Source organism: Papio anubis, chromosome 13, assembly GCF_008728515.1.
Source record: "Papio anubis isolate 15944 chromosome 13, Panubis1.0, whole genome shotgun sequence".
NCBI classification, from domain to species: domain Eukaryota; kingdom Metazoa; phylum Chordata; class Mammalia; order Primates; family Cercopithecidae; genus Papio; species Papio anubis.
Genome location: NC_044988.1, coordinates 104288786 through 104310448, shown reverse-complemented (window position 1 = coordinate 104310448; position 21663 = coordinate 104288786). Strand labels below are relative to the sequence as shown.

General features: G+C 56.5%; 1 protein-coding gene across 1 annotated transcript in view; it reads left to right on the top strand.

Annotated features, from left to right (window-relative positions):
• The window catches only part of COL5A1 (collagen type V alpha 1 chain), a 201242-nt gene that overhangs the window by 38939 nt on the left and 140640 nt on the right, over positions 1–21663 (top strand). Inside the window, 3 exon segments of the mRNA XM_031654694.1 lie at positions 8404–8571; positions 17527–17740; positions 19081–19243. Coding sequence (XP_031510554.1) covers positions 8404–8571; positions 17527–17740; positions 19081–19243 — 545 coding nt within the window.

Below are 21663 nucleotides of genomic sequence, written 5' to 3'. Positions count from 1 at the left end.
CTCTGGAAGACAGGCTGGGGAGCTTTAAGGACCAGGCAGAAAGGCTGCTCTGTTTGGGCTGGGGGCCGGACTGGGTGTCCACAGAGCCGACAGCACCATTCTGCTGGGTGCTGGGGACCCTGCTGAGTGCCTTGCCTTCCCCCAGCCGTGCTGCCTGGAGGCCGGGTCCTGAGCGGAGCACTCTGTACCTGTGTCACTCAAGAGCGGCGGCTTCCTTTAGCCAACACAACGGGCATGTGGAGGGCACTGTATGGGTGAACATGGGGCCGAGAGACCGGGCTGGGCCAGCACATTTCCCCAGAGACCCCCGACCCCAGGACCGATGGAGCCAGCCCAGTGCCGGGGACAGAGTTGGAAATAACCTTCTAATGAGATAAGGAGATAAAGATAATACTAGAATCCTACCACACCGCCTGGTGGGATTGGGGGAAAGCCTGGTGCCCCAGGAAGGGTGCAGGAATCCCGGAGATCAGGCAGGTGGGCGAATCAGCACTGAGGGGCACTCCTTGACTGGAAAGTAGCAGTGGGCACTGCTCCGGCTCAGGGGGTCACCGGGAGGGGGGACCTGAGGAAAAGTCACCCCCCTGAGTGATCCGAGTGACCAGGTGGAATCCGCTGTTATGTTGTGATTCTGGGGCCGCGGGAGCCCCTGTGCATTTGCTGGCAAAAAGGAGCAGGCTCTGATGGATCACAAATGCCCAGCCTTTGGGAGGGGGGACCGTGGCCAGCACATCATCTGGTGGGGACAGACAGCCTGGCCTTCAAAGGCAGTCCAACCATAGCCAGTGCTTAAAGATACTGACCTTGTTTGGGGGGGGAAAAAAAAAGGAATTAGAGAAAAAGATCCAGTGCAGGCCCCAGCAGCCCTCGTAGGAGCGTGCCATCCCACGGCCTCAGACCCAGCCTCCTTCCTGGGCAGGGCAGGCACCCTCCCCTCTGTTCACAGCTTGTTCCTGCTCTGTGAGGGCCACTGTGAGACGGTGACAGCAGAGCGGCACACCAGGCCGACGCAGGTGTTTATTTAGAAAAGTAGAACGGCTGTAAGGTGGTCAGGGGTCACCTCCTCCCACGGCAGTGCTGAGGCTCCAGGTGCCCCTGGCTGCAGGAGTCCTTGAAAACAGGCAGAGAGGAATCCTGTGTTGTCCATCCCGTCTCACCTCCAAACCCTCCACCCTTGTGAAAAAAGTGGGACTTTCTTCCTGAGCCCGTCCCAGGCTTGTCGTCGTTACTCCCTGGGGAGGAGGGCCAGGGAGGGGAGAACTGACAGCTAAGGAGGGCCACACCGCTGCACCCGGAGATGGGCACTGTTTAGTAGCGGATGTTGGGATCTAACTCCAGTTGGCATTAGCATAAAGATGGATACACCAGTTTCTGTAGATGATTCTTGTTCAGGCACAGCTTGCTCCAGCTACCCAAACAGTGTGTCCAGAGTCTGTCTCTCTGCATCCTCTTACACCCTCTCCCAGGCTGTTGTGTGTAGAAGCTGTGGGTCCGCTCACTCAGTCATTCAGCAGACACGACTGAGTGCCCAGTGTGTGGGGGCTCCTGCGCAGGCCCCGGCCCTGCCCTGCACGTGAGGGCTCTGTTCCTGCCGACCTGCGGTGCTCCCTGTCCATCACGCGAGGGCTCTGTTCCTGCCGCCCTGAGGTGCTCCCTGTCCATCACACGAGGGCTCTGTTCCTGCTGCCCTGCAGTGCTCCCTCTCCATCACGCGAGGGCTCTGTTCCTGCCGCCCTGCGGTGCTCCCTCTCCATCACGCGAGGGCTCTGTTCCTGCCGCCCTGCGGTGCTCCCTCTCCATCACGCGAGGGCTCTGTTCCTGCCGCCCTGTGAGATGGGGCACTGAGGTCAGCACTTGACAGGGCACCCCCTGAGTGTTTCCCTTCCCCGAGGCTGGCGGGATGGTGGTGCCATGGAGCGTCCAGGCTCAGGTTCCGGATTCCAGTCTGACACATCTGTGTCACTCAAGAGGGTGGCCCCAGACCTCTGCTCTCCTTCCCGAAAGCGGCTGACTTCCACAGCGTTTCTGTTGTTGGTGGAGAAGCATTCTTTTGTGAGGGGCTCCACTTCCAAGGGGAGAGGCTGCTGAGCCTGAGAGACAGCAGGGCAGGCTGTGACCGGGCCGAAGTTGCCCCTTTCTTGCATCTGAGCACTCGGAGGAGTGTGTGGGCACCAGTAGACGGCCAGGAACTGATTTAAGTTTCCGCTAAAAGGAGCCATCTCATTCCATCAGCTGCTGTAGGTGCTAGAGCCCTGTGCAGATATCCAGCAACCCCCCAGGTCCGGGGGGAAGCAGAGCGTTGCTGGGCTGGGCACTGTGATGCTGCCCCACTGTGTCTTGGGTCACCTGGCTGCCGGCATTCATCCTTCTCAGCAGGTCTGTGAGCCCCAGGCCTTAAGGGGAGCCCAGGGCTCCATTCTCATGCCTCACCCTCACCAGCTCGGTTTCAATCCCCCATCTCTGGTTCTTTGTGCTGGGCCACATTAGTCCACTGCTGGTCCAGGCCAGGAGCACCTGGGTGCACTGAGCACTGTGGTCCTTGGATGATGTTTCAGCATCTCATGTCCTGCAGCTGTGTGATGAGAGGGTGGCAGGCCCTAGAGTGACATGGAATGCGGTTACTCTGGGTTAGCTCTGGAGGAGCAGAGAAGCTGACCTCCATGGGTGATCATGGAAATGCCTGTTGGGGACAGAGAAAGTTATCCTAGCATGGTTAGTGGAGACATTGTTATTGGCTGGTGGAAAGACTGACAACTTAGTGTGGCAATTGTAAAATTGCCCTGTACCTCCTGATTTTCACCATTCACTTGCTCATTTGTTCACTGATTGATTGATCCATCCACTCCTCCATCCACCCACCATCTATCCATTCATGCATCCATCCATCCATCCATCCATCCATCCACCATCCGTCCATTCATCCATCCATCCATCCATTCGTCCATTCACCATCCATCCATCCATCCATCCATCCATCCATCCATCCATCATCCATCCGTCCATCCATCATCCATCCATTCATCCATCCATCCATCCATCATCCATCCATTCATCCATCCATCTATCCATTGTGCATCCATTCATCCATCCATCTATCCATCATGCATCCATTCATCCATCCATTCATCCATCATCCTCCCATTCATCCATCCATCATCCTTCCATTCATCCATCATCCATCATCCATCATCCATCCATCCATCCATCCATCATTCCATTCATCCATCCATCATCCATCCATCCACCCATCTACCCATCCATCCATCCATCCTCCATCCATCCATCCATCCTCCATCCATCCATTCATCCATCCATCTGTCCATCCATCATCCATCCATTCATCATCTGTCCATCCATCATATATCCATTCATCCATCCATCCATCCATCATCCATCCATCTACCATCCATCCATTCATCCATCCATCCATCCACCATCCATCCACCATCATCCATCACCCATCATCCATGATCCATCCATCCATCCATCCATCCATCCATCCATCCATCATCCATCCATTCATCCATCCATCCATCCGTCCATCCACCTACCCATCCATCCACCTACCAATCCATCCATTGATCCATCCATCCATCCATCCATCTACCATTCATTCATCCACCATCCATCCACTCATCCATCCATCCTACATGTCTATGTTGAGCTCCTCCTATGTGCCAGTGCTGCAGTCTTGCTTGTATTTCTTATCAGGGTCTTTGTGCTGCCTTTTGTGGTGCATGGCACCCACATAGAACTCAAACACTCATTTCCAAATTATTCTCCTTCTTCCTTCCTCCTTCTCCTTCTTCTTTTTCTTCTTCTTCCTCTTCCTTTTTCTTGAGACCAGATTATGCTGTCACCCAAGCTGGAGTGCAGTGGCGCAATCTTGGCTTACTGCAGCCTCCGCCACCCAGGGTCAAATGAGCCTCACACCTCAGCCCCTCAAGTAGCTAGGACCACAAGTGCATGCCACCAAGTCCGGCTAATTTTTGTATTTATGTAGAGACGGGGTTTTACAATGTTGCCCAGGTTGGTCTCCAACTCCTGAGCTCGAGCCATGTGCCTCCCTTGGCCTCCCAAAGTGCTGGGATTCCAGTCCTGAGCCACTGCACCTGGCCATCCAATTCTTTTCAGTCACCTCCCTTCTTCCTTAAAACTGACCTTGCTGGTGTCCATTCCTTTATACATCTGGGGACATGATACCGGGTTACATCCTTATGAAAATGGGCCTCTGGGATGCCAATGACAAATACGTCTACTTGTAAGAGTGCAGGGGACACAAAGGCCTACTTCTCTAACTCTGGTCAACTCAGGGAAGGGCAAGAGGTATTCCTTGGGCGAGCGAGGCTGTGCAGGAAGCCTGACCTCTAGGTGCTGGGGGTTAATGCCTCCTGTGATTTAAAGACTCTGATGCCAGTGGCCTTGTGCTGGGCCCGTGTCCCATAGGTGGCTCCAGGGAGGCTCCTGGTTTCAGTGCACACAGCTGATGGGAGCAAGCCACTTTGGGGAAAGGATTGAATGCAGGGAGTCAGGTGGATACAGTCTTCGGGAGACTGGTGTGGTGGGGTCAGGAGGCCCCACCCCACTATCCCATTTGGGGTTGCACCACCATAGCGAGGCTGCCACTCAGACTGCAGGAAGTTGCTGCTGCCAGTGCCACCCGGTGCCCTGAAGCTGGTCCCAGGCTGTGGTGTGCGTGGGGGTCTGGACACCAGGACCACCTCCATATGCTGTGTCTGGTGATATGACCCTGCTGGCTGTGCCAGGGCTGGGGGAGCTGCTACCTCCCTCTCACTGTCTAACTCTATGAGTCTCTCTGATTGGTAGACTCTAATTTGCACCCTGCATCCTTATGCAAAGGCACCTGGGAAATGTAGTTTTTAGCTCCCCAGACTGCAGAGCAGGATGGTGCCCAGAGGAGGTGGGGGTGGACCTTGGGTGGCCAAGGCACAGCAGGATGCCTGCTCTTCTCTGGGACTCCATCCCTCCATCCATCCATCCATCCATCCATCCACCCACCCACCCACCCACCCACCATGTGATGGACTGACCGCATAGGTGATCCGGTCATGGTGAGGGTTCCATGGAAGCAACAAAGTTTTTGTTTCATGAAGCGTTGGGAGCTGGCCTTTTGTGCATCAAATGATCGGTCTCAGGAACCTCTGGGCACATCCGCATGGTCCCTCATGAAAGAGTGGGCACCAGGCTGGGTGTGGAGACCACACGGGTGATGCCATCTCCATCTTCACTGAGCACCTGGGCTGCTCGGTGGGTCCTATGGGAACTGCTGGTGATGGGCCCCTGCCTGGCTGTCTAGGAGAAAAGGGTAAAAGAGAGGGGTTCTTGTTTGCTGAGCCCGGCAGTGCCCGGACCAGTGTGTGGTGGCCACCATTGATTCTGCAGCTTCTCTCACTGCCCTTGACCCACTGGGATCTACCCTCTGGTGGGGGGTGACACTGGCTTCAAACCCACATCCCCCTGTCCCCAAAGCTCGTGCTGTGTCCAACTGGAGTTTTCATCCTGATGGAGACTGGAAGAAAAGCTCCTGAAAGGCTGTGTTGCCAGGCTCTTCCCAGGCTCTCCCCAGCCTTTTCTTTTAAAAAAAAATACTGAATGTTTTCCTCTGCTCTGGCAAAGGAAGCCCCTGGCCGGCAGGAGGGGTGGCACTGGGCCTGGGAAAGGTCTGGTGGCCTCTTAAACTTGTTGCAACAGAGATCTGTGAACATGTCCACCGAGCCTGCTGGAAAACAGCTCTCGTCTTCAGCAATGGAGAAAACAGGCTTGCGAGCCTGAGCCTGGGAAGAGCATCACGGGCTTATTACGGTGTGAGTCCAGGAAGCCCCGGCTGGGATCCTTGCTCCCCTGCCCTGGCTGTTGCCAATGCTGGAATTGAGTCTTAGGGATGACCCAGGGCTCGGCGCTGTGTCATCCTCAGCAGGTGGGCCGGCAGCTGGCGCGTCCTCTCTTCCCACGGGCTGCATCCAGGCCGAGGGCTGTGCGGTGCAGCCTCACCAGGCACCCGCACTCAGCGTTGCTTCTCAAGTCAAAGGCAAAAGCCCACCAAAGCCTTCTTTGCGGGGGCCAGGTGGGAGGTGCCGTACATGCCCGAGGGAGTGACAGAGCTGGGTGCACTGTGCGCTGCTTGGCAGCCGAAAGCCACTCAGGAAATCAGAGAGGCCATGAGAGGCCAGCCTGGACGCAGGGTGTTCTGGGTCCCTGGGCCGCCCCTCCCCTTTGTAACTGTTCCCACACCACGGTGGGAAATCCTCAGCTTCCCCATGTTTCTGGCTACTTGATTTGATTGGCAGAGGACTGCAGCGAAGCCAGGCTGTAGAAATGACACCGTCGGAGGCAGGGACTTCAAAACCCTAGGACCTGGGGTACTGTGGAACCTTCCAGAGAACTGTGGATGGGGAGGTGCTTCATGATTGAGAAGTGCAGCTTCAATTTCCCTCCACCCTGGTCTCCTTCAGAGCCCCACCCCCAGGCTGCTGTCTTCCCTGCACCGTCAGCTGGTCATGGCGTGGTTGGGGGCGGCACAGGGCCCTGTCTATACCTCCTTGTGGCCTGCGCACCAAGCACAGTGCCTGCGCTGAGTCCCCTGGAGGGACAGGGAGTGCTGGGGAGACAGATCCTCCGTCTGGGTACCCCTCTTGCTGAGGGCCTGCTGGGACAAGCAGTGATGCTGCACCGTCGTCTCTGGCGGCCACCTCCTCCCATGGCAGTGCTGAGGCTCCAGGTGCCGCTGGCTGCAGGAGTCCTCGAAAACCAGCAGAGAGGAAACCTGGGTTGGCCATCCCGTCTCACCTCCAAACCTTCCACCCTTGTGAAAAAGGTGGGACTTTCCTCTTGAGCCCGTCCCAGGCTTGTCATCATTCCTCCCTGGGGAGCAGGGTCAGGGAGCAGGGAACTGATAGCTAAGGAGGCCCACACCGCTGCACCCGGAGATGGGCACTGTTTAGTAGCAGATGTTGGGATCTAACTCTAGTTGGCATTAGCATAAAGATGGATACACAGGTTTCTGTAGATGATTCTTGTTCAGGCACAGCTTGCTCCAGCTACCCAAACAGTGTGGCCAGAGTCTGTCTCTGCGTCCTCAGGCAGGCATTCTCCGCCTGCTCAGAAGACAGTTGCCAGCAGTTCCAAGTTCCTGTTCTGTGTTTGGAGCCGGCAGAGCGGGAGGATTCCTTGTTCCCAAAGGAAAAAAGCCCCAGGACCGTGCTTCCTTGTCCTGGCTGGTCTCATGTCCGTCCCTGAGCTGACCTTCTGGGACAGGGCGGTGTCATGCTCTGATTGGCCAGCAGAGGGGGTCCGGCCCAACCCCATTCACACCTACTGGGCAGGTGGTTGGTGGCTGCTGGGTTCCTCCAACCCCCAGGCCGCCCCAGCACACACTGTTCTGTCGCTGCAACGCCAACTTTGAGTTTATTTTCTCTGCCCAGACTCCCAAGGAGCCTCTTGTTTGTAGGTACAGGAGCGGTGCTTTCCCCCATGAAGCTGACCTTGTTCAGGGCGGGTACCTGGATTCGTGCCTTGCGGTGGATGCAGGTCTGGGGTCCTCGTGGTGTGGGGGATGGAGGCTCTGGCAGATGGGGCCGTCTTCTGTGTTGGAGGGTGACCATTGAGCTCCCTGGTAACGATCATGGCTTCAGCTGGCCAGAGGTCAGCTTATCCCCTGCCCTTCCCTGAGAGCCCCCGGATTGAGGGTCAGGAACCTTCTGGAAGGGATGCGGGGGCTGCCCCTCCCTTGTTCTTGGCTCTGCATGGTCTGGTGATGTGGGCAGGGGTCTTCCAGGGCAATGGAAACTGCACACCCGCTGTAAATGGTCATGGGAAGGCGACAGACAGTCCAGGTGGATAACGAGGGGGGATAAACTAGGCTGGTGACATCCCCATGCCCTCCGGAGGAGTCTCAGGCGGGATGAAGGTTCTCAGGGCTGCAGGGCATATGTTGTGACCCTCCAGTGCTTCCGTGTCATTGCACAGCACCCCATAAGGCGGCTAGCTCCGCAGTGGGCCTTCTGCAGCCTTCCAGCGTCGGCCCGGGCTGCTGTCCTTACGTGGCCAATGAGAAGAAGTGTCTGGGAGGCTGGGTGTGTGGCCCCTACCAGCCTCAGGAACCACGAGAGCACAATGAGGAAAGCGGGCGTCATCAGAGCTGGGCAAGCCTGGGTCTGCCCCTGGTGTGTGACTGCTGGTGGGGACCGGGATGGGACCCTCCTCCACAGCGTGGGGCTCTGCCTCTCCCAGCACGCTGCTCTGAGCCAGTCCTGGGGCTCTTCTGAGTGCCCGGGATTCACAGTGGTGGGGGGTGGGGGTGCTTCCCGTCATCCCAGCTTCCGGGTGCTCCCGGGCGCTCCTTTCCTCTCCGTGGCTAACCCCGCTCCTCCTCTGTCATTTCAGCTCAGCCAGCAGATCTCCTGAAGGTTCTAGATTTTCACAACTTGCCCGATGGAATAACAAAGACAACAGGCTTTTGCGCCACGCGGCGATCTTCCAAAGGCCCGGATGTCGCTTACAGAGTCACCAAAGACGCGCAGCTCAGCGCACCCACCAAGCAGTTGTACCCTGGTAAGTGCCGCACCCTTCTGTTTGGGGTGGCGGGTCCCGTTGGCCCTCTGGCCTCCAGCCGGGAGCAGCGCTCAAGCCTGTGTGGTGGCAGACACAGGCTCAGTTGTCCAGGAAGCCCCTTTCACGAGCCCGGTTTCGTTTCACTGTCGTGAAAACGCGGTTGCAATGGTGGGACTTTGTCCTTCTGGACTGAACTGGGCTTTGTCACTGTCCTTCTCTGCTGGATGTGGGTGGGTGGGTGTGGCCCAGTGCCCTTGACCTTCTATCAGCCGTGTCTCCGGTGGTAGCTGGGCTGCCAGGACTCCAAGTGCAGAAGCAGTTGGGTGGGTCCTGAGGGATGAGTCGAGAGAAACCTCGGGGTCGTGGGAGAGGAAGCACTTCCAGACAAAGCTTAACTGGGGCAGTGACATTAAGAGACGATGAATCAAACGTCGTGACTCTTAGCAAGAGCACGCGAGGCTTTTAATGAGAATCAACTGCCAAACGCTGGGTCTCTGCTTTTAATTACATACCCGGAGTGAGAAGCAGCATCAGCTCTAAGCAGCATTAGCTCCAAGATGCAGCATTCAAGTTGTCCCTGTCACCCAGTCGTGGGGTGGCACCTGTCACAGTTAATTAAACCCTCTGGGTTTATCTGGACATGATTAATGAGCTGTTGATGGAGAACCTCATCGCCTTGCCCGAGCCGGGTGCTCATGGCCTGGACTAAAATGAGCTCCTCTTTCTGATTCAGATAAGACAGGGACGGGGCATGTAGGGTAGGTGAGTTCACTCTATGAGAAGCTCTGTAATTATTAGAAGACAGCGCAGCGTCTTTTTGGTGGACCTGGAGGTGAGTCCGGCATTGAACCCACGATCAGGGTGGTCTGTGAACGCGCCGTGGGGTTTCTGATGATCCTGTCTCTGCGGGGCCCCTGAAGGACACCCTCTTTTGAGGGGCCGTTTCTGCTTCCACAGACTTACTCTGTGTGCGCTCATCCCCAGCCCTTGCCCAGCCCTCCTTTACATCCATGTGACTTTGAAGAGCTTGTCTCTGAGAGAAGCTGGGCGGTTCTTTTCAAGAATGTCTTTGAGAACGAGTTATTTCAAGAAATACCTCCGAGGCGCCGAGTCCCTGCCTTGCAGCTCGGTGGAGGTGAGGTGAGGTGGCCTGGGACCCCTGGCAGCCCACATTCTCTTAAAAAACCCACCTTTGGGTGCCCAAGTGGCCCTGGGTTGTGGATCCCCAGCCTTAAGCGTGTGGAACTCATCGGCACGGGCAGCCTGTCCTCACGAAGGACCGCAGCGGTTCCGTTTCTCCTGGCCGCTGGAGGAGCGTTCCTAAGCTTTTGGGAGAACATCTCTTTTGGAATTAGTCACGGAATGCTCACCGGCATCTTGGCCCAGAATTTGCACCCTTTTCTGCCCCATGACCCCACGTTTAGAATTCGTAACCTAGAGAGCCTGGGAGGGCTGGTCCAGGGAAGGGCTTAGGCAGCTGATTGCCAAGGACCCCGTGGACTCTGGGTGTGTGATAGGCTGAGGGGCACACTGGGGAAGTAAGTGCTCCTGCTTTCCAAGGATCTTCAGCCACTGTGTTTTTTTTTTTTTGAGAGGGAGTCTCGCTGTGTCGCCCAGGCTGGAGTGTAGCAGCGCGATCTCGGCTCACTGCAACCTCTGCCTCCTGGGTTCAAGCCATTCTCCTGCCTCAGCCTCACAAGTAGCTGGGATTACAGGCGCCTGCCACCATGCCCGGCTAATTTTTGTATATAAGTCAAGCTCGTCTGGAACTCCTGACCTCAAATGATCCACCTGCCTCAGCCTCCCAAAGTGCTGGCATTACAGGTGTGAGCCACCGTGCCCGGCTCAGCCACTGTGTTTAATCTTATCTGTGTCACTCAATTCTGGGGCACTGGCACCACACACTCACTGAACTTCATCCTTCTCTTCTGGATTATCCTGTGACCAGAAATATTATCGTATCTCAGGAATACAGGCTAATTATTGGATAAATAATCTAGAATCAGCCGGGCACAGTGGCTCACCCTGTAATCCCAGCACTTTGGGAGGCTGAGGCAGGTGGATCACTTAAGGTCAGGAGTTTGAGACCAGCCTGGCCAACATAGCGAAACCCCATCTCTACTAAAAATACAAAAATTAGCCAGGCGTGGTGGTGCACGCCTGTAATCCCAGCTACTCGGGAGGCTGAGGCAGAAGAATCGCTTGAACCTAGGAGGCGGAGGTTGCAGTGAGCCGAGATGGCTCCACTGCACTCCAGCCTGAGTGAGAGTGAGACTATGTCAAAAAAAAAAAAAAAAAAAAAAAAAAAAAGAGAAAAGAAAGAAATGGCTTGGCCTTCCAGCAGTTTCTGCATAGCAGGCTCTCTGTGCTTCCCTCTCAGCAGGGACCCCTGTCCCTGAGCAGGGCTCTTATCTGCAGATCGATTGGTTTCCATGTCTGTTTCAGCCTTTTTACCAGATGCTAGGTGAGTGAGGTTATCGTGACACAGTGAAGCAGTGGACCGAGATCGCGCCATTGCACTCCAGCCTGGGCAACGGAGTGAGTGAGACTGTCTCAAACAAAACAAAGCAAACAAAACAAACAACACATAATCTAGGGTAAATTTCTGAGTGGTATGTGGGATGTCTTTTTAAGTCCATGTTTTTTCCAAGTTTTCCAGAGTGCTGCCCTTCCTCTTCCAGGGCCTTCTGTGAATTAGCTTAGAGAGTAGAGTGGGTCCATATAAGCCAGTTGCCCCATTCATGGCAGATGAAGCTGGAGGTTGCTTGGGAAGTATTTTAAGCAGGGATGTCTATGGAGTCCCTTCTGCAGGTCCCCAAGTGTTGGGTTGGGAAAGCCATTCAAGGGACACTGTTGGAGACCAGTGTCATAGGACGGCATTTCCTTTGATCTGACACTGTAGCCCACCTCCCCCTTCCGCCCGGCTCTCAGAGCAAACTCGCTACCTGTCCTCTGTTGCTCTGACTCCCTCCACCCCCGTTGGCCTGTGGGCCTCCTCAGTGGAGGGACTCAGAAGCTCACTTCAGATTTTCTGTTTGATTTGAGAAGTGCTCACTCAGCGTGTAGGGGCCACACATAGGAAAGGGCTGTTTGCTTGGGACCAACATGGCCTCATGTCAGCCACTCGTGTGGGTCAGCCTAAGCGCTAGGGGAGCCAGAGCTGCACCGTGCCCTGTCTCAGGGAGCAGCAGCGTCTGCGGGATTCTAGAGACCTGACCTGCCTGGCAGCTGCAGACGAAGAAGAGATGGTGCAGCCCAGGTGGCCACGGCAAGGCCTGGGCTGTGGGGAACTGAGTGGAGCAAAAACAGTATCTGCAAGTATCTCTTGGCGAGAGGAGGAGCCCACATCCAGGCAGCTGTTTCCCTGGCATCCAATCCCCTGACAAAATCCCTGAGCTGGCTCCCCACATTCCCTGAAGAGCCCACACACCTCTCAGCAACCCAGCAGCCAAGTGGCCCCTGGATCACGGGGGTGGGGGTTTGGAGGCTGAGCTGAGCAGGTGACTGGGAGCCTCCACCTGGGTACAGTGCCGCTCCCCACCCAGGCTGCACAGGTGTTAACCTCTGCCCTCCACCCACTTTGGCACCAGCTGGTCCTGTATCCCGCACTGGGCACGAACTGGCAGAGTGATCTGGGTGCCAGGGAGACATAGCCATGAACAGAACAGACGGAGCCCGGCCTCCTCTGGCCTGGGAGAGCGAGGTTCCCTAGGCCGCCCTCCTCAGGGGCACCGCCCTCCCTTCTGTGCAGGTGAAGAAGCCTGTTAGCATTTTCTGCACTTGGGGGCAGGACAGAGGCTAGAATTCCCCCCTTATTCGAAGAGGGTTTTCTAGTCTTGCTCAGACCCAGCAGTCTGGGTTCTGGGATCTGTCAGACCAGGGAGCTCCACCCCAAGCCACAGTTTCTGACCGATCGTGGGTGCTGGGGTGTCCTGGCACCAGGGAGATGAGGCTGCAGGGACTGAAGCCCAGGACTGTGACGCGGGGGCCGCCAGCGAAGCGGGGAGGGTTGGGACTTCCTTCCTTCCCTGTGGGGTCCCAGGCCTCGGCCCCCCGTGTCTGCAGTGCAGACGTCGCCTCACGGTAAGGCGGCCTGAGACCCTGAAGGCAGCGGGCCTGGCTTCCTCACCGGGTGGCCTGAGCTCTGGGATCCACATCCCCACTGGGGGCCCGGGATCGGGCACTCCCTGCCTTGTTGACCCAGCACTACTTGTTTGTAATGACCCAGATCTGAGCTGTCCCCTCTGAGGATGACCAGGCGAGGCAGTGTCCCCCATGGTCACCTGACTCAGGGACCAGCCCCACCTGAGCCCACTTGCTGGATCAGTGCGCAGCTTCCTCCTCGGCTCTGGTGCTGTGGGTGGGGTCCTCTCCATTCTGTCCTTTGTAGGTGCCTTTTCCTCCATACCCCTCCTCTGCCCAGGCCTCTGAGACTTGCCTCCTACTCAGGGCCCCAGGCAGGGTTGGGTGGAGGCCATGGCTCTGCCCATGCCTCCCTGCCCCTTGGCTGACACCCTGTCCTCACCTGTGGCTCTCCTGCACCCCAGGGCCTGGGCTCCAGAATCAGCCTCCCTCGGGCTGAATGTCCTGCTGCTCCTCGCTGCCCCCGCCAGTACCCTCCTGCCGGAAAGCGAGGGAGCAGCCAGTCGCGCCGGGCCCCAGGACCCTCCGTAGGACTGCGCTGAGTGCTGGACAAGGGTCGCAGGGATGGCTGAGGACAGGGTGCCGGCTGCAGGGGCAGGCTGATGTGAGGGGAAGATGGAGGCAGCAGTAGGAGGGTAGTGTCCTCAGCCTGGGGGCTTTGCTCCCCACTCCCCTGCACCCCCATAGAGCAGGATGGAGGTTCCCTCATGGCTGAGACGAGGGGCTCCCATGAAGTAAGATGTGGGGTTCCCACCTGGGTACGTGCACAGCCTCCCCTTGAGACTGGAGACTGTCTCTTTCTCACTCCATCTTCGACCCCATGGGTTGGTCCAGCCCAGGGAATATGAACCTCACTTCTGGCCATGACAAATGCAGTAAGTTTGGGCCCAGGCCGGCAGGTTCCAGAACTAAGTCCTCCCTGCAGGGGCTGCCAGATGACAGCTTCCTGTCTAGGGCCCCTTACCTGTCCCACCCCAGTCTGGGACTGAGAGCCCTTCTGGTCAGGACCGAGGATGGCTTGGGAAGTTCCTTCTGCAGGGCTACCTTGGTGCCCCTGGATCCTGGGCCTCTACCCTGGGCCTGCCATGCTCCCCTCAGCCCGGCCCCTCCTGGGCTGCCAGGGTCCAGCTGAAACCTCACCCGCCCCCTTTCCAAAGTTAGCCACACCCCACATTCATTTCCTATCCTCTGGCCTATTTCTGCCACCCTGCCCCACTGCCTCCTGCATTATTTGCAATTATTATTATTATTGAGACAAAGTCTCACTCTGTCACCCAGGCTGGAGTGCAGTGGTATGATCTTGGCTTACTGCAACCTCTGCCTCCCAGTAGTTGGGATTACAGGTGCATGCCACCACACCTGGCTAATGTTTTTATATTTTTGGCAGAGACGGGGATTCACCATGTTGGCCAGGCTGGTGTGGAACTCCTGACCTCAAGTGATCCTCCGGCCTTGGCCTCCCAAAGTACAGGGATTACAGGTGTGAGCCACCTCACCCAGCCTGCAATTATTTAACTAACTGGTTTGATGATTTCTGTTTGTATCGTGGGAGTATCACTTTCTGAGGCCAGGGGCCATATATGTCCCTTGACTGTGTCACCCCAGAACCTGGCACCAATCACGGTTTATTAGCGGACCAGTCACCATTTATTGATCACATGATCCACTGTAGTGAGCAGTCAGTGTGCTTAGTAACTGTCGGCTCAGTGTGACGCCGTTTCAACACAAATGCATTTATTGTACTCCTACTGCATACCTAAAATGCTCTAGTGCCTTTGGACTTCAGCAGAAGTAAAAATGAAAAGCTCTGGCCGGGCGCATTGGCTCACGCCTGTAATCCCAGCACTTTGGGAGGCCGAGGCAGGTGGATCACGAGGTCAGGAGATAGAGACCATCCTGACTAACATGGTGAAACCCCGTCTCTACTAAAAAATACACAAATAATTAGCCCGGCGTGGTGGTGGGCACCTGTAGTCCCAGCTACTCGGGAGGCTGAGGCAGAAGAATCGCTTGGACCCAGGAGGCGGAGCTTGCAGTGAGCTGAGATTGTGCCACTGCACTCCAGCCTGGGCGACAGAACGAGACGGAAGTCCAGAGCCCACCCCTGTCAACTGTGACTTTTCTTGGAGAAATGAAACATGAAGTGTTCAACTGCTGACTCCCTCCTCCCAGAGTGCCTGGACAGCGTAGATTATAAAGTGTCAGCGTCCCAGCTCATGTCATGACTCGAATGGGCCATCTCGCAGTGACAATGAATCCATTGTTATTTTGCCAGGAGAGAGATTAATGTTCAACATAATTTATCCTTTCGGGTTTTATCTGAGCTGAGAAAATTTGTTACCATAGAGATTTCAAAACTTGAGAAACGGCATTTTAATGAGCTGCAGGAGATGGGGGTTCGTGGGCCTTGCGGTGCCTCGTGCCGGAGAGATGAGCGTGCTCAACTTGTTCTTTGATCTTTTAAGATGGAAGAATGACTCTGGCACACAAGGTGGCGGTGGGGTAGGGATGGGAGCCAGGTGACCCTTTGTCATGAGAGTGAGGGAGTGGACTCAGATGGTGATTGTGCCGTCTGCCCTGGGTGCTTCAGGTGAGATCCCACCTGGCCCTCAGTGCCCCATGCCGCCATGGTCCTGCTGGCAACCTTGCCATCTGGGGCCCTCATGGTGGGTGGGCATGGCAGGTCCCACTCCCTTGACATAGGTGGAACCAGCTAAGGCCGTCATCTTCAGGGTCCCGTGCCCACATGCCCACATGTGGAGGGGTGATGCAAAGCCATAAACCCAGCGCTTTGGGAGGCCGAGTTGGGCGGATCACCTAAGGTCAGGAGTTCGATACCAGCCTGACCAACATGGTGAAACCTCATCTTTACCAAAAATACAAAAATTAACCAGGCGTAGTGGCATGGGCGTGTAGTCCCAGCTACTTGGGAGGCTGAGGCAGGAGAACTGCCTGAACCTTGGAGGTGGACGTTGCAGTGAGCTAAGATCTCACCACTGCACTCCAACCTGGGCGACAGAATGAGACTCTATTTTTAAAAACCCCCATAAAAACCAAAAAACAAAGCTGATGGCTTGTGTCTAGACGTGGGAGTCCTAAGCCAGTTCTTCCGTGAAACCTGCCTTTCCCAGATGACCACACTGATTGTCATCACCCCCACCTGGGGCTGTCCCCAGCTTTGGGGACAGGGGCCTTGGCCAGGCCCACCCGGGGCCCAGTCTTCTGTGGGAACAGCTGAGTCATGGAGCTGGCCAACGTAGGGTGCCTGGCCACAGCTGTTCCCTGCCGTTCCCTGTCAGCGCCTTAGTGAGAGATTCGTGACCTGCAGGATGAGCCTGCTGCTGTGGCAACTTCCAGCGCTTACACAGGCTCTGGGTTGGCCTGTGGGGGCTTTGGAGGGTCTGCTCGGACCCTTGGGAGATCTCCCTGCAGCACCTTACAGAGGATGCAGAGGCTGCGACCAGCGGTGCATTCTTCTCCCGCTGGGAAGCCTCAGGATGCTGTGGGACGAGGGGGCCTTCAGCGTCCCCTTCCCCACAGTGTGGCCCCTGCAGCTGTGCTGGAGTGGCCAGGGGCAGAGGCGGTGAGGCTGCTGCCTGCCTTGCCACGATTTCGCCAGCAGAGGGTGCTCCCGGATAGCCGCTATGCAGGCGCCGCTGCGGCAGATCCAGACTCTGCCGCCCCATGGGGTCAGGGGCCTCTGGGCCACCTGGTTCACCTTTGTCCGCACTTCTAAAGAAGGGGTGGGTCTGATAATGGATTCCTGATGGCTCAAGTCCCCTCACCAGATCCCAGCCCTCCGTAGCGGTGCTGCTTGTGGGGCCGCTCCAGCAGCAGGTCCTGGGCCCCTTCCTTGGCACGTCCCTGTGACACCCCGCTGGGACGCTCCTTCTGGCTGGTTCTGAGGAGCCCACAGCCTTAGGCCCAGCACTTTTGGCTGGCCCAGCGGCATCAATTAGCCACAGGCCCTCCCTCATCCCCGGGCTTTTGGCAGAACTGAAGGTGGTCCAGGGTGAGAGCATCGCCACCTTCGCCACCAGGATCGATGGACAGGAGGGGCCAGGGCTTCCGGTCATGCCCACGGATGAGGGGCAGACATGTGGGGTGGGCTTAGGTGCTCGTGGCTGGGCCAGCCTGGGTCTGCCTTTTAATGACCTCAGATTGCTTCTGGCGGGTGTTGTAAGACGTAATTTCTCCTGTTAATATACTAAGGATATATATTTTTTTTTTCTAATTTTAAATTTGGATTCAATTCTTTTGATTAATTTCCACGTTTTCTCTGTTTTGCATAGCAACCAGGAAAGGTCACAAAGTACAATTCTAGTGGCAGTCTGAGGCTGGTGCTTCCCTTCTCCCTTCCTCTCTCTGCTTCCTCCCTCTGTCTCCCTCCCTCCCTTCCTTGCATGCTAAGTGGTGAGACCCCATGGAGTGTACAAAGATGCCTGAGAAGCAGCCTCTGTCGAGAGGCAGCTCACAGCCCAAGAGGTTCTCCTGAGGGTCGACACACAGATGGGTTGAGGCGTGGGAGCTGAGGACAGGGTGTTGAGGGCTCCCAGCTGGAAGGACTGGCCATGTTTCATGGAGGAGTTTGCATTTGCACTGAGTCTTGAAGGGGGCAGGCTTGGCCAAGTGGGAGCAGGGAAGGGCTGCAGGAACAGTTTGATCAAGGGGCAGATGTGCATCAGATGACAGTGCCCTACCATGGGCAGCACAGCTTCCCAGGGCCCCGGGCTGGCTTGTTTGCAGAGAGCCATGGCTGGGCGTGGTTGGGGGTGCTCCCGACTGCCTTCTCATCTCTGTGCTCTGTTCCAGCGTCTGCATTTCCCGAGGACTTCTCCATCCTAACAACTGTGAAAGCCAAGAAAGGCAGCCAGGCCTTCCTGGTCTCCATCTACAACGAGCAGGGTATCCAGCAGATTGGGCTGGAGCTGGGCCGCTCTCCCGTCTTCCTCTACGAGGACCACACGGGGAAGCCTGGCCCAGAAGACTACCCCCTCTTCCGGGGTATCAACCTGTCAGATGGCAAGTAAGTGGGCACTTCTGGCAACTGTTCTCCTGCCGGAGTGGGAATCAGGCCAGCTCATACCACTGACCAGATGTAGGGCACACTAGGGGATGTGCAGCAGCCGGTACCGAGACTCCCACAGACGCCACAGCAGAGGAGAGGGCGCTGGGCTTGGAGTCCTAAAATCTGGGTTATGGTCTTGATTCATCGTCTGTGGCTTTGTGGAGTCACTTCTCCTTCCTGGCCCTCCATTGCCCCTTTGTAAAGTGTACTAAAGCACGTGAAATTCCAGCCTGTTTGTGTCAGAAGGGACACAGGAAATTGTGAGGTTATACCCCATCTTTTCCAGAAAGGATTTAAGGTATCCTTCAAGGACACAGATGTGTTAGGAGTGGGAGTGAGCATGAGGAAAGGCGGGTCGTGCCAGGGCGCTCTGTTGGGTGCGGACCTCAGCACCAGGGCTTGTCAGTCGCCTCTTTTGTGGTCAGTACGTGTGAGGTCATGCCTCGGAAGGCCTTCAGTACATGATATCTGAATTCTTCGCTAAGACTTTCAGACAGATCCACTCATTCCACCATTTCCCTTTTTTTTTTTTTTTTTTTTTTTTTTTTTGTTGAGACGGAGTCTCGCTCTGTCACCCAGGCTGAGGTGCAGTGGCCGGATCTCAGCTCACTGCAAGCTCCGCCTCGCCTCAGCCTCAGCCTCCCGAGTAGCTGGGACTACAGGCGCCCACCACCTCGCCCGGCTAGTTTTTTGTATTTTTTAGTAGAGACGGGGTTTCACCGTGTTAGCCAGGATGGTCTCGATCTCCTGACCTCGTGATTTGCCCGTCTCGGCCTCCCAAAGTGCTGGGATTACAAGCTCGAGCCACCGCGCCCGGCCCTCATTCCACCATTTCCTGTTCACCCCCAGTCTTCTCTGGCTGCCTGCGGTTTGCCATTGGGGTTCAGAGGGCACATGACGAGTGCTGTTATGCACACAGCAAAATGCAACGGCCGCCGCCCTGCCCTTCTCCCAACGGCTGTGACCGTGCTGCAGGGATCCCGCTCCCCGCTCCCGAGCCCGTGTCGAGTGCTGCACGCTCCCCCTTTCCCCTTTCACTTGGGCTCCTGGATGGGCTTCCAGGGTTCAGACAGCTGTCCTTGTCTAAGGGACCAGGATTCTAGGGAATGGGTAGATCTCATGGCACGTGGGGTTGCCCTAACTTGTCCGATTCCAGAGGCCGGGACTTGATCCGCTCCACCCCACCACGTTCGTGCAGGAAGTGGGCCTTCTCCCTGTGTCTCGAGGAATTTGCCGCAAAATCGCCTGAGCTGGCGTCTGTGACCCAAGCCCTGTCCTCAGCGTCTGTTTCTCTGCAGGTGGCACAGAATTGCTCTCAGCGTCCACAAGAAAAATGTCACCTTGGTCCTCGACTGTAAAAAGAAGACCACCAAATTCCTCGACCGCAGTGACCACCCCATGATAGACGTCAATGGTATCATCGTGTTTGGCACCCGGATCCTGGATGAGGAGGTGTTTGAGGTGAGCAGGAGGGCAGACCACTCCCCGTGCCCACCCAGGGCACTCCTCGTATGGAGCCACTGTGACTGCTGCTGGGGAGGGCTCCTCGGGCAGGGACCGGCTGGTGGTCCACTGTGGTCACTGTCTCTGTTGGTCAGGAGCCTCTGCTGCTGTCCTAAGGGATGTTTGTAGCTTTCAGAAATGGAGGGGCCGGAGGTGCTGTCGCCTGTAGGCTGTGTGGGGATGACAGTGGCCACCCTTGTCCCAAGGGCCCAGTATGTGTGTCCTGAGTGCTGGCTTGGAAAGGACAGGGACTTTGTCCAGTCTCGTGCTGAGGCTCCTGGAAACATGGAGACTCCTGCCCTCTGTATCCGGGGCCATCCTGGGACGGGGGAGCTGTCCTCTGGGTGAGCTTGGAGGGCAGAGCTGGGCCACTGTGTGGATGCACCAGGAAGACCTGTGCCGACCCAACTCAGGCTGGCCTCACTCCAGAGTCTAGCTGTGTCCAGCCAGGGGCCTTGCCTTCCTGGGGAATGCCTCAGAGGCTTGGGAGTGGGGGCCTGAGCTGGGTGGGCTCTGGGACCCTCACTTCAGCCCATGGAGCCCTTCATAGTTTGGGGTTCTGCATGAGAATGCTCTGTTCCACTGCCAAGAAACAGGTTGAGAGCCCCTGCAAGTGACCAGTGATCCCCAGCTGCCCCAGGTGGGGGTCTTGGAGTCACCGGGAGCCTGGGCGCTGCCTCCTGGGGTGCTGGGGCGACAGCCTGCACAGGGTCCTGGACTCCGCACTTCCCAAGGGCACTGCAGTGACTGTTGTCCCTGCAGCTTGGGTTAGGCAGCAGCCAGGACTCCTTCACTGGGCTTCTTTTTTGGTTTATGTAAGTTGGGTTTTGTAGAAGATTTGGTTTGCACCCAGGGCTCTGTGGCTAAAAGCTGTTCGAAAGCCACTGGCTTACATGGTCTCCAAGGGCCATCCCGGCTCTGGGATTTCCTCCTCCAGGGCTGCAGAGATGGGACACCATAGGGCAGTGTCTCCTCCCTAAATCCCCAAGCGCCGGCGTGAGCTCCTGGCTCTGTCTACACATCGGTTCTGCATCCAGCTGCCCCTGTTTCATGGCTGAGGTGGGGTCCCCAGGCCCATGATTCTTCTTGGTGACTCAGAGTCACCAAAGCAGACACCGTGTTGACTCAATCTTGGTGCTCTGCCAAGGGCACGCGAAGGAGACATCACACGTACTGAGTTCATTTCTGTGTTAAAGGTAGTGATGTCTGCTCGTGGGGACGGGCACAGTTGAACTGGCCCTGGGGCTTTGAGCATGTGAGAAGAGGGCAATTCTGAAAGTCTCACCTTTCTAGAAAATCATACTGGGGACCGCGTAGTATGACTGTGAGCTGGACATTCCGTAGAGTGCTGGCCTCGGGGCAAGCCCACCTGGGCTGGACTCCCAGCTCTGTCGAGTGTTGGGTTTGGGCCTTGGGCACGCTGCTCTGCTATTTCTCTGTCTTAGCGTTTCCATCTGTAAAACGGGATCGCAGATGTGGCTGCCTCATGAGCTGTGGCAAAGGTTCCATGAGGTCGAATGCAGTGACACACCAGCACACTGCCTCCGTTAACAGGAAGCCCTGGCTTAATGTCAAATGCAGTTGTTCTGGATATTAATCCAGTGTCAAGGCAAGCAGAAAGGCAGGACAGAGCCGAACAACCCAGTGCAGACAGCAGAGGAATGATCAGAGCAGCCACCTTCTGCAGAACGAGATGGGCCTGTTAGAAGAAGCCAGGAGTAGGTGTGAAGGTGGTGGAGATTCTGCTGAACCTGCAGTTGGCTCTGCGTCAGTTTCCAGGAAGCTGTAGCCTGAGGCTTCGGTAGAGTAGGGCGGGTGCTTGGGTCCTGCTGGCACAGCCAGATTTTGCAAGTTATTGAGACACACCCTCCGGGCACGCTTCTCACCAGACCTGCCTAGATGCCTGGAAGGAACTGCGGGCACAGGAGCCGTCCTCAGCCAGGCAGGAGGCAGCTTCTGGGCTATTCTGGGGAGCTGGGGTTAAAAGCTGCCTTGGGGTCACATAGGCTGGGATCCAGTGCTGGTTTTGCCTTTTGCTGGTGGGAGGATCTAGGCAAAGCAGGTGACATTGATGAGCTTTAAGACTTTTGTCAAACATGGGTCACAGTAAGGCTACCTGCAGAGCTGCAGGGGAGGTTCTGGGCTTGGCCTGGGCACCTGCCAGAGCCGCCCCCACCGCTGCCTGTTCTGTGGGTTGAGGCCCTGCCTCGGGTTTTTTTTTTTTTTTTTTTTTTTTAAGACAGAGTCTCGTTCTGTCACCCAGGCTGGAATGCAGTGGCGTGATCTTGGCTCACTTTAAGCTCTGCCTCCCGGGTTCACGCCATTCTCCTGCCTCAGACTCCCAAGTAGCTGGGACTACAGGTGCCCACCACCATGCC